Source organism: Gambusia affinis, linkage group LG07 (genome assembly GCF_019740435.1).
Source record: "Gambusia affinis linkage group LG07, SWU_Gaff_1.0, whole genome shotgun sequence".
In the NCBI taxonomy this organism is placed as follows: Eukaryota; Metazoa; Chordata; class Actinopteri; order Cyprinodontiformes; family Poeciliidae; genus Gambusia; species Gambusia affinis.
The window spans coordinates 20,225,012-20,237,552 of NC_057874.1; the positions used below are offsets into that span (position 1 = coordinate 20,225,012).

Sequence of the window (12,541 nt, forward strand, 5' to 3'; positions counted from 1 at the left end):
CACTAAGGTTGAGCTGAGAGCTGGTGGCACATAAGAGAGAACAGCATTAAACTGCAAACTGTGCAGGCAAGTTGTGTCTGGGGAGAAAATTCTCTGTCAACCAGCCATCTTCACTCTCACTCTCGTGGTTGCCTCATGTTGTTTGGTGCCACTGGCAGTGAAATTAGAAATAGGGTGTAGGAATATGTTGCTGTTTTAGCCTGGATAGAGTCAGTGGAGAAGTAAAAGTGTTATTCTCTGCTCCTCAGCTTGCGGTAAAGACTCTCTACTGGTTGTGAAGAGCCTCGGGATTCTGTACTGCTACTGACAGCACAGGGGCCAAAACTCAAACACAAGTCTTTAGGGCTAGTGTTGGAGTATATAACATATATACATATTAAAAGTGTCAAATATATACATTTTTCTTTCTTTTCTGTCTAGTTTGTTAAATGTTTAGTTTTAGAGATTTTGGATTGTCAGTATAGACATGAATTGGGAAATACAGTTAAAGTTAAATGCCAACAGACGCCCTTATATCAAGTAGGTGCTTGCAGTATCACATGCAGTAATTGATAATGTTGTATGTATTGCTTTATTAGTATTCTGTGCTGTGCAGTGCTCTGTACGGGTGCTAGTTAGGTTTGACTCTTGGTTTGGAGCCCACACATAAGTACATGGCTGTGTGATTTGACTGGGAAGCGTGGGTAAAACATATAGTACGCATTACCAATATTTGACAAAAATATTTTTAAATGCACAACAATTGAAATAAATTTCGACCCAGGTGTCAAAAACAACCTATCCAGTCTACAGGTGCTTGCTTGGCTCATGCATGCTTACCACAAACTTTCAAAAGTACGACTATAACTCAGCCCAAAGATTTCAAATCTACAGAATACATGCAGAAAAAGAAAACGCAAATGACATAAAAAAGTAATTTCATCTGCTAAAATAGGGGTAAAAAAAATGATCAGAAGTGTTATCTAAGTGCTAAGGACCACTTGTGCAATCCTTCAGAAAAAAATGGAATTAGCAGGAATAATAGTTTCAAATATAACAAAAAGCTGCATTAAACCGTCACGGCCTGTGTGGACACTCACAGGAAACACTTCACTGCTGAAGAAAATATTTATTTTTGTTCATTTGTTCTAGGTGTTTGGACTTCAAAGTAGGCATAAAATAGTAAATGAAGAGTTTACACTAATTGTGATAGAAAAGACAGAGCTTCATAAGCATCTGACAAAAGCACAGACACATTTAGGTATCCTTGCCTTTTCTGTTTGCTTCGTGCTTCACTGTTGTTGGATGGAGATGCCTTTCACAAGTCTTACAGAGGTGGGTGTTGGGGAATAACTGGTCCATAATTAGATGCATTATTTAAACCATTCATTAAGAATTTATGTTCTCTGCTCTGTGTTTACAGTGATAATATCTAGAGTGAATAAAACTTGATGAGGAAACTTTGACTTTACTGTAAATGTTTCCACCTAAGATGATGCCTTATGGATGTTTTATTTTATACACCTACCTGTCCAGGTAAACACTATTTCCAGGTTAGTGCCATCCTGCTCTAAACTGTCGGATTCTGATGGATTTGTTTGAAGTTTATATGCAGCTGCATCTCTGAGAAAATTACAAGTTATATTGCATAAATCACACATTCATGGTTGCTTTTCCCACAGGGCTGTGCAATAATATATTTTACACTTTGGATAATGATAACGGAGAAGGTGATATATAACATCATAAAAAAATAAAATAGACGTAGACGTAGAAATGTCCCAGTAGAGAGAGGCTCTGTTGTCATTAGATGTTTACTGTTGTGTTTGCTGAGTACTGTTTCTGTGATTCTGATGTCAGATTTGGCCGAAAATGTGCTTTGGCCTATTTTAACAGATGCTACTTTTTATTATTCCGGTTACTATCTTTTATCTGCTTATAGGGCAAACATGCAACAACCCATCAACAACTACATGAGTTGGCACTGTTTAACCCTTTGTTAAAAAAGAAAACTCAGTGTTTATATTCTTTATCTTTTTCATAAATACTTATCAGTCAGTATTACAGTATATTCATTACTTAGCTTTAAATAAATACCTTTATTTGTTTTCTACCCATTAATGGAAAATATGGGTCTTTTATGTTTTAGAGATGTATGTTTGACAAAAACGTATTTCAAATTTGAATAGTCTGTTTTCAGTGAATACTTGTAACCAATTATTATTACATTATGCATTCATTTTAGATCATCATTTTTATACGTGTATAGCCACAAGGTAGTATTAACACAATTAGTTTTACCCAATATAAAAAGGAAAATAGAACTAATTTTATGGGTTAGGGATAAATGTCATGTCCAGTTGGTATGTAATTGAACATATTTTAAAAGACAGAGCAAAGAAAATTGAAATAACAGGAAATAAATGTGTCCCTTTTTGACCCATGTTTTGCATATCAATTAGTGTGCATCTGTTTCTATTAAATAATTGATTTTGTGAAATTTATAATCTAAGTTAAACATAATAGCTTTCTAGTCAATATTTAATTTGACTTCTGGACACAATGTAATGTGTGTGGATTGCTCAATAACCAGAACAATCCATACACATAAAAATCAAAGCAAATTACTCCCTAAATGATGTTAAGTGTGAGAAATGGTAATGCTACTGTGAGTATTGAACATAGTTACTGCTTTAACACTTGGCAGAAACATATTTTTTGATAACAACTAGATAGCAATCACAAGTAATCCTTCGGTGTGATTTTGACCCATTCTTCTACAGAAACTGCCATCAACATGAAAGGTCCAGGGTTTCTATGCACTCATTGTGTTCTTTCTAATTGGAATCAAGTCAGGTGGCTGATTGGGCAATTCTAGAAGTTTTACTTTCTTTTTCTGAAACCAATTAAGAGTTTCCTTGACTGTGTGTTTGGGACTAGTCTCTTGGTTGGAAATCCACTAATTTAATCTTCAGATCATAATCAAGAACTGCAGTAGTAAGGACTGTGCCCCAAACAAGTGAATTCAAAGGTTTATAATGAAGCGAGAAAAATGGACTTTTCTTCTTTTGATTCATCTGTCAGAAAACTTATAAAGGTTATTCCTGGCTGTTGTCGGTTTTATGAATTTAAATTTTTCCTGCTTTTAGTTATTGCTCAGATGGCATTCACTGAAACATTCAGAGGATTAGAAGTATCGACATAGCCACTGGCATTTGTATGTTTAGCAACATTTGAAGTTTTTAATTATCTTATCATAAAACTTTGTACAATACTTTGGTAAAGATAACTTTTTTTATATAGCCAATCAGTTAATATTAATCTGGCTGAAACTGATTTACAGTAGGCAGTAGGAATCCTTTCTACAGAGTTTTGCTGGTTTCTTGACTGTCTATGTTTTTTTGCAAATCTTATTCAAAAGATATTCCCTGTTATTACCATCCCCCGTCCCATGTCCTTATTTGTGTATTACTTGGGTTTTTGTCAACGTCAGGTGTGAATTTTCTGTCAATTACATCAGAAATATTTAAACTGGGAAAACAAGATGTGGGTTCTGAGCTGATATTAATACTATTTAATTATTTTGAGCCTATCCACAAAAGTACAGTATTCAGTACAATGTTGAAATGTGAGTGTATAGTACTTATGAAAGGGCACATTTTATTTCAAATCCTGTTTAATTAATGAAAATAATCATGGAAAATCACAGAATTACCCACAGACTTAAGTGTCATGGCTCATGTTGTTCATTTCTTACAACTTTAGAACACAAAATAAATCCAAAATAAATTAAAACATTTTCACTTTGCTGTCAACTTGGAATCTGACTATGAATGGAAATAGAAACACATTATAAATAAAACCGTCATTGATGCTTGCTGTGATTTAGTGATTTATTGACATATATCTAAGTCCAGAGTTACAGATTTAATTCTTTTAAAAGCATGCTTGGATTGTATTATGATTCTGACAAAATATTTTTGACTCAATTCATGTTCATTTGAAGAAATATCTTTGATTTTTATTTTTAAAGATAGGCTCTGTGGGATTCTTATCCATGATAACACTTTACCTTCATTGGTATTCCTGGTGCACATATAAAAAAACTTAAAATGAATGCATATAGCTGCTGCTATATGTAACTTGTGGGAGAAAAAAATCCTATGCTTAATTTCCATTACTATAAAATCAGTATAACTAAAGCTTTCTTAATATATTCTTTATTTTTAATTATTTTTTAGTTGACAACTAGCTCCTATTTCCCAAGGGTACAATTATGACATAGGGGCTCATTTCTGGAAGCTATTCTTCACCAAACTATTCAAATGAAGCAAATGTATATTATTTCACACAAGTCAAAAGTAGTCTTTGGAGAAATTAGCCTCTCAAACTAACTTGTGAATATTTACAGCAAAGCTGGATGAGAATTCAAATGTATCTTGCCTTCACTCACAAAGACGAGGATGGTAAGGAAGATACCCAATAAATTGCTAGAGGACTGTGTCAAAATATACATGACATCCTGGGGTCACAGATCCTGCTCACAAATAGCTGGACATCACGCCATTCATTTGTTTACATGGAATGTCAAAAAAAAACAAAAAACAATTTTGTTCTACAAAACAAATGTAAAGTTGGCTAAATTAGAGCAAAGAGCAAAGCTAGTTTCTGATATCATATTCCAGTTTCAAAACTTCAATTGCATTTCATGCAAGCAGTGTTTTATAAAGTTTTGGACTGTTGTCACTTTTGCATTGAAAAGTTTTTGAGACAGTGGCCTGTTCTGTAACAACTTACAACGTTGAGTTAAGTATAGACACCAAAAATAACTTAAGTCAAGAAGTGTTAAATAGAATAAAACTGTATGTTTTTTAACTAATATAAAATTCTGGCTCTCCTTTGTTTATGTTTGGATTTGAGATAACGGTTATGCTATTTCTTTTAAGCAGTCTTCTTCAAAAGTGATGTGAATGTGATAAATTCAATTCATTTTAATTTATTTATTATAAAGCACTTGTTCACAACAAATGTCATCTCAAGATACTTTAAAGACAAACAGATCCTGATCATAAATCAGAATTTAAATCCAATTAGATACATTACAGTTCAGTCCAAAATATAATACAGTGTTCAGTTCAGTTTTTCATGCCAACTGGTAAAGAACTTCCTACCTATGGAAGGCCATCCAATTATGTTGAGTCATCAACTTTGCAGCAATACCTCCTCCTGAGCGACCACTTTACAACAAAAGATGATTGACTGCATTGAGTCATTGACTAATGATGAGCATGGGTCTGACAAAAGGAGAGAGTAGTGTTATCATGAGCTGTATGTATTTTTTTAGGGAAATGACTTACATTAAGATTTAGACAATAGTTTTAGACTCAATAGAAACAGACTTTAAAAAAATCCAACTTCTGCTCCTAAGAATGAAATCATTTATCTCTGGACACAGTGCAATAATATCAGCAAAACAGACAAAAATAAATAACATTTTACTCTAAAAGACTCTTTGTAAAACTGTGAGTTACAAAAATAAAATCTGAGACTTAATGTACAAAACAAGTTGCCACCCAAAATATGCTTTTACTTTATCAACAATAAAAACACATCCAAGACCATCAACTTTTTTTTGGATTATCTATTATTACTGGTAACATTTGAAGAGCTCAGAATTCGTGTGACTCTATGCTCTTGCAGTCATATCAGTCACAAATTGATCTTGAGAATATTTTTGAAAACACGTTTAAAGTTTCCATTGCAGAGTGGGTATATGAAAGGGTTTAGAGTGGAATTGATGTAACCAAGCCAAATGGTGAACATGTGAAGATCGTGGTGCACGCACTCTGGGCAGAAAGCCATGACCATAAAAACTATGAAATAAGGAATCCAACACAGTAAGAAAGCAGCGATTATGAAACCTAACTGCTTGGCAGCTTTGTGCTCCTTATGAATCCTCAGACTTTGAATTCGATGTCGTGATTGGTCTATAAACCTGTGCCACGCCTGTTTCAGAGTCACTCCATTATCAGAGTCTATTTTGGTGTCCTCAACTCCTTCCTCGGGCCACGGTAGCGCTTGACTGGGGTCGTAGCTGTTGCAGAGCACATCTGTATACCTCTGCACATCTGACACTGGACTGATACCGCAAACTCCACTCACAGAGTTTGTCACTGTGACATGGCATTCATTGAGAGAGGCTTGATGTTTGTTCTCATTGTTTCCACCTGAGCATGTCATATCCTGTGGCGCAGATGACTGGTTCAGGGGAAGCTCTGGTCCTGGCTGCCTCTCTTCAGGCGACAAGGAGCATGTTTTACCCCTCCGTGCCATTCTGAGCCGCTTTGTTGTCATGGAAAGAAGTGACGTCTGTTGGCACTTTACGCCTATTTTTCTGTGAGTTCTAAAAGAAGCAGATTTAGTTTTCTCACCATCTTCAAGTGAATATGTCTGAGCTAGAGTGTTCTGATCTAGCAGTTTGTCTTTTTTTAGTTGTTTTAGGGAAACCTCTGTTTTGTTCCCGAGGGATTTGGAGTCATTTTCTTTAGGGCTTGGGGCATTGCCTCCATTCTCATTTTCTCCAAATGAATCTGCTGGATGAATGATTCTCTCTCTGTCTCGTAGATGCTGCCTCACCGCCAAGTAGATGTGTGTGTAAAACCACAACATCAAAATTGAGGGTACATAGAAGTTGAAAACAGCTGTTATCACCTTGAACCACGTAACAAAGCGAAAGTCTGTGTCACATTTGTTCTCTTCCTCAGGTTTAAGGTCCACATATGTGAACGACCTCCATCCTAAAATAGGAATTATCCACATCATTGAAAGTAGCCAAGCCCCAGAGATCATCAAGCTCGCTTTTCCCCGTGTTCGATACTTTAGGTATTTCAAAGGTTGTCTGACTGAGCGATACCGATCCAAACACAATATAAACAAGCTAAAGATTGATGCTGTACTGGCCACATAATCCATGATCAGCCAAAACTGGCACACCGCTCGCCCCAGACTCCACTCATCCTCCAGCAGATACATCAAATTTAGGGGCATAACTGTCGTTCCCACAATCAGATCTGCCACTGACAGGCTAACAATGTACAGGTTTCCCACCGTATGGAGAGTTTTTTCTTTCTTCACAGCATAGAGGACAAGCAGGTTCATTATGATGGTGAGGAGTGATAAGAGGCCCAACAATACTCCAAGGAGAGCATTATGGAGTGGGTAATGAAGGGTCTCAGTTTCGTTGAGCCTTGGATCATCACCATACGGATGGTTGCTCCAGCTTCTGTTGCTATTGTTGATATAGCTGTTGGGGTTGAGGTCCAGGAAGTCTGCAAAAGGTGACAGACCAGATTCCATCATGTTAGGTGAGATGAAGTCTACTATATCCAGTCCCATTCTGCACAGCTGTTGGTTGCTTGGCCATTAGATTGAAGCCTTTTGTTTCTTGCCTTTCTCTGTACCCTGGTTACATCAGTTGCAGAAACAACAGCTAATCTTCAGTGCTGTTCGGTGTTTCTTTTGTCAGTTGGTGTTTGTTGCTCAAAATCCAAATATCTGCAACACACAAAGCATGACAAATGAGCCTTCTGAAATGAATACATTGCATAAAATATATTGAGTTTATATAACCAAGCCAAATGGTAAACAGTTTTAACATATCCTGGTGTAATTTTACTCCATTATCAAAAAAAGAAAAACCATCAAACAGCCGTTAACCTAAAAAGACCAAACCTTTCACCTAAACGGAGTATTAATCAGAGCTGCAACCAAAAGGCCCATTGTTACTCTGGAGTAATTGAACAGATTTACAACTCAGATAAAAAAAAAAAATCAATTAAAATTATTATTAGTTGTGCTCCTCTGGAGAACTGGGCAAATTAGTTCATTTTCAAAGAGCAGTAAGATGGAAGCCATGAAAAAAACTCAAATGAATTTACATTTTTAGTTTGCCACATATACAGCTAATGTGTGTAGGAAAGTGCTCTGGTTAGACAACATCAAAAAAGTTACATCTTTTAGTCCACATCACCCTAAATACAACATTCCTACAAAGAAATATGTTGGTGGTAGCATCATGGTAAAGGGATGCTTTTTTCCCCCAACAAAAACAAGAGCGCTGGTAAGACATGAATGGGACTAATCTGGCAGAAAACATGTAAGAGACTGGCCAAACTGGGGCAGAATTGAACCTCCCAGTAGGTCAATGACTGTAAACACAAAGCCACAGGTTGGTTTAGATCAAATTATATTCCTGTGTTAGAAAGGTCCAGTGGAAGTCCACACCTGACCATGAGAATCTGCAGCAAGACTTACAGAAAATGTTGTTCACAAACTCATATAATCTGACTCAGTTTGAGCTATTTTGACGAAAATAAATTTATCCACAGACTAAATTTAGATTTAGTCTGTGAATGTTGGTAGAGACATTTCCCAAAAGACCTACAGCTATAATTACAGCAAAATTATTGACTCAGCAAGGTTGATTATAAATGCACCTCTCACATGGTGAAAATGTCACAATTATGTACTTTGTGTTTGAAGTTCAAGGTGTCTTTGTGTTTGAGGCTATATAGCGTCTGTGAGTGGTATGAATACATTTGCGAGAAACTAGAAGAATATAAGACACAAACTGTCAACAGGCTAAATAAAAAACAACTAAAATCACACAATCCTTTACACAATTTTAATGTATTCTGTCTTCTGGTTTATATCTTGTAGCAAATATCATAAACTAAACTGCTAATTTAAACCATTTTCTATTTAATTTCAGTGGAACTAAAATGGGGTTTTGCCCTCAGTCACAGACAGACAGAAGAAACATATTGGTTTTTATTTTCTTGGATTATTTCAACAGTAAACTCAGCAGCTTTGAAGAGAGTTAAATCTGTGTTCATCTCTCTCTCATTCACCGTCCAGATGGCTTTCTTCAACACTTACACAAGGAAAGGGCAGTGAGATGGGATTCCATCACCAACCCAGCAGCAGAAAAACCGAGCAGAAAAGGAGCCACTGTTAATATGTTGCCAGTGCCATATGATGGATATCATGTCCCAGGGATTTCAAAATCATATACAGCAACATTTCTGGACGATGAAGAGCTCCAAGTGATATTAAAACATATTGCTGTGGTGCTGAAAAACACTCATCTGTAGCAGTTGGGTGTATCGATTTTTTTATGAGAACGGACTAAAATAAGCCAGTTGCCATGGGTGCAGGTGACGTTGTTTGTTTATAGATTAAAATTTTTTAAATATTTTAATTGAGCTCCTTTTCATTTAGACATTTCTGTGGTCTTTGCCAAATTAAATGCATAAATATTTAAAATAACCATACCATCAATTGGCATGCCACATGCCTTAAAATATGGAACCTACATTCAGAAAAATAATCATAGATTTCACGGTGCTGATAAGACCTACATTAGCATAATAATGTCATCTGTTGGTCTGTTTCTATTCAGTCAGTTTGTGGGTATACATGCTTACTCATTGATGACATAAGAGGCAGGAGAAGAAAAAGATCCTTTCTAAGGCTTAGTGTTCAGTGTGGAGAAAAAACACACACCAACCAGCACTGAGAGCTGAGAGGGTAGGTGGTGCATCCATAACAATTGTCATCGTGATTTCACATTAATGGAGAAAGCTTTTTACAGGGTGTTAAGATAAACAATCAGATTTAGTTTTTTTTTTCACCATGTTAAATTTGGCCCAAAACTTTTAGGGGCTTACATCACAATCTGATATGGGGGACCAATTCCCCCATATCAATCCCCCAAAAAACTGGAAGTTCAAAAAACTTATAAAATAAATAAAACAATAAATTATATAAACAATGTTATTTCTATGAGTATAATAAAAGAGAATAGAATAGAACAGAATAGAATAGGTTAATAAAATTGTGCACAGAACAGACTATTTACAATAAGTGGCAATATGAGAATCTGAAAAATGTTATTCAAAATGAGAACAACTTTGCAAATAAAAGTACAAATACCAGCGTGTATGTAGACATTTATTGAGTATGTTGGGACCAGTGATGATAATATAGTCTATCCAAGGAAGGATCTATGCAACTGAAGGTGCTCTCCAGTTCACTTTATCTAGTTCAGAGGACCCCCAAGTGCTTTGGTGGTAAGCTACATTGTAGCAACAACTGCCCTTGGCTCTCTTAGCACCACCACCAGGCAAGGCGGGCGAAATGTCTTGCCCAAGATGCACAGAGTGGACAAAGTGGGAATTTTGAACCGGCAAACCACCAGTTACAGGTCGAACTCCTCCCTCCTGAGTCACCTTTACCCCAACTCACCAGGTAGTCATGCTTGGTGTCCCTGGTGTACAGGGTTTAAATGCGGATACAGAAAAGTTAGAGAGGAAAATCTAACTAGTCTAGTTTAGTTGTGCCTGCAGCACAGGCACAACTAAATCAGTAACAATATTTTGTCGGTATATCAAATTCCACTGATGAGAATGAAATGAAATTAAATATATTGTACAAATAATTAAAAATATGAAATCCAACTTCAACAGAAAGACTACTAGCATACCACACCATATATATTTTCTATTTATGATCAAAATAGTATATATCTGTTTTTTTACATTTTCAAGACATTGAGCCAACATTTGCCATAAACCTAAAAGTATGCTCATTCTAATATAATCTAAACTACTAATTAAATTTTTTTAGGCTCATGCTTCTCTGCTGACCTCTTTCTCCCCCCTCAGGACAGCTGAGTTGCTTATACCTTGGGCCAGATTTAAATATAAGCATTAATGTTGATTGATGGATGTTTTTTCATCTTTCACACATTTGCAAACAGAAGCGAAGGCACATTCCAGCTGCTTTTTTAAAGCAAAATAAATATATATATATATGATACAATAACAAACTCTGTGAAAGGGGAAGCAGAGGCTGTAAATGTGCTGTCTCTGTTGTCCCTTATAAAAAATATTTAATTTAAGAATATCACCGGAAGCCTCCACAAATATTGCTGGTGTTAAATCTGAGGTAAATGTTTGTGTATCATTTCCATCGCTATGTGCCTTGAAGTCTGGACTGTACCTGCCTCCGCAACACAAGCATTTAGCAACCGTCTTACACACTTATCACAGACAACGAGACTACGTAAGGATATAACAGCAAGGAGAATAAACCTGCTGTGCGCCGCACGTATCACCGCGCCAGAAAGCAACCGGATAACCTTCAGTTGTATAACTGCTACAATGCAATCATGTGTAATGAATGCAAAATGTTTAATTTGATTACAGAAAGGAACACACAATAATTATTGCGTCATTCGTCCTTTTGCAGCTCAACAGGGTGCATCTGTCAAAAATATTATCAGTAGACGTGCAGGAAAACACCTGTTGAAGCGGCGGTAATAATGGTACACAAGGAACTTTCTTTTCCTGTCAAAACATCCACAAAATGCGCATTTGTCAAAACCACGGCTACAACTCTCTCCATAAAAAAGTTTCACTTTTAAAAAAAATAAACCACAACTTATGCGAAGAGTTAGACTTACTGTAGGAGAAAGACGCTCAGTAAAATCCTCTTCCAAGCTGTTTTCCGCTCAGAAATTCGAAAGTGAGTGAGACAGGTTGGATTTGGAAATGGATCGTTATCATCCCTCCCTCAGCTCCGTCCTTCCTCCTCTTTCACGTCTCTTGACTGAACTTTGGAGTTAATATGATAAACCGGTGAACAGCAGCTCGTCAGGCTGTAGGAACGGGGGTTTTACTGGGAATTGCGCATAATGATTTGCAGTGCCATGATTCAGAGGATGATTCACTGGACAATTAAGCGCAGACTGTGAGCAACTTCCTCCATAGTAGCCTGTTAGACCTGGACTTTACTGTAAATAAATACATGAATACCTCCAGATCTCGAGAAATAACAGAGCTTATTAGAGGAACGTGGATTAATTTCGTTTTGCGAAAGAATTATGTTTGTCAGAATAATTGGAAGAAAAATTTGCGTTTCCAAGACCACGAGAATTATGCGCATCATGAAACAAGTCTTCGTTTTGAAGTAACAGAGAGATCTCTTCAGGGGTTTCTAATAGTCAAACACTGATAACTGTTTAAATGTGGAACATGAGAAAAAATTTGACTAGAGCTTTTAAAAAAAGCGATGCTAAATGAATATCTTGTTCATGTTTATATAAAGCCAACGTTTTCGGACTCCGTCTGCTGGTAATTGAATGTCTGGACAACTAATGAGCAAGCTTTGGCAAATTTATTGTCACCTTGTTTGGCACCTAGTAACAGGACTCTGCCTGGTGCAATCATTACCTGGATACAACACTGTCATGCGTGTGTTTTTAAGATACGTGCAGACATTTGCAGAGGAAGCTAAAATGTTCTTTGTAATTACTGAGAGACGGAAGTTTTCACACATACATCACGGTTAAGCGAAATAAAGAGAGCAGAACTTACTTATTTTCAAGGGTGTTGCATATCAGTGTGTAATTTAAAAAAAGGAAATCTAGTCTATGTTAGGTTTTGATATTTAAAATCTCATGGGTCTGAAGCAGGGGTCTGCAAGTCCAGTCTTTAAGGGT

General features: G+C 36.4%; 1 protein-coding gene across 1 annotated transcript; it reads right to left on the reverse strand.

Moving 5' to 3' along the window:
* Positions 1-3,701: 3,701 nt before the first annotated feature.
* On the reverse strand, positions 3,702-11,622 carry hrh1 (histamine receptor H1). The gene is made up of 2 exons (XM_044121910.1): positions 11,504-11,622; positions 3,702-7,533 (listed from the first exon to the last, which is right to left on the reverse strand). Exon 2 carries the CDS (start codon positions 7,372-7,374, stop codon positions 5,689-5,691), a length of 1,686 nt encoding a protein of 561 aa, XP_043977845.1. The 5' UTR covers positions 7,375-7,533; positions 11,504-11,622; the 3' UTR covers positions 3,702-5,688.
* Between the last annotated feature and the right edge of the window lie 919 nt (positions 11,623-12,541).

Coding starts and splice junctions, on each gene's coding strand:
- hrh1 (XM_044121910.1), bottom strand. CDS start 7,374: ATGGGACTGGATATAGTAGACTTCATCTCACCTAACATGATGGAATCT.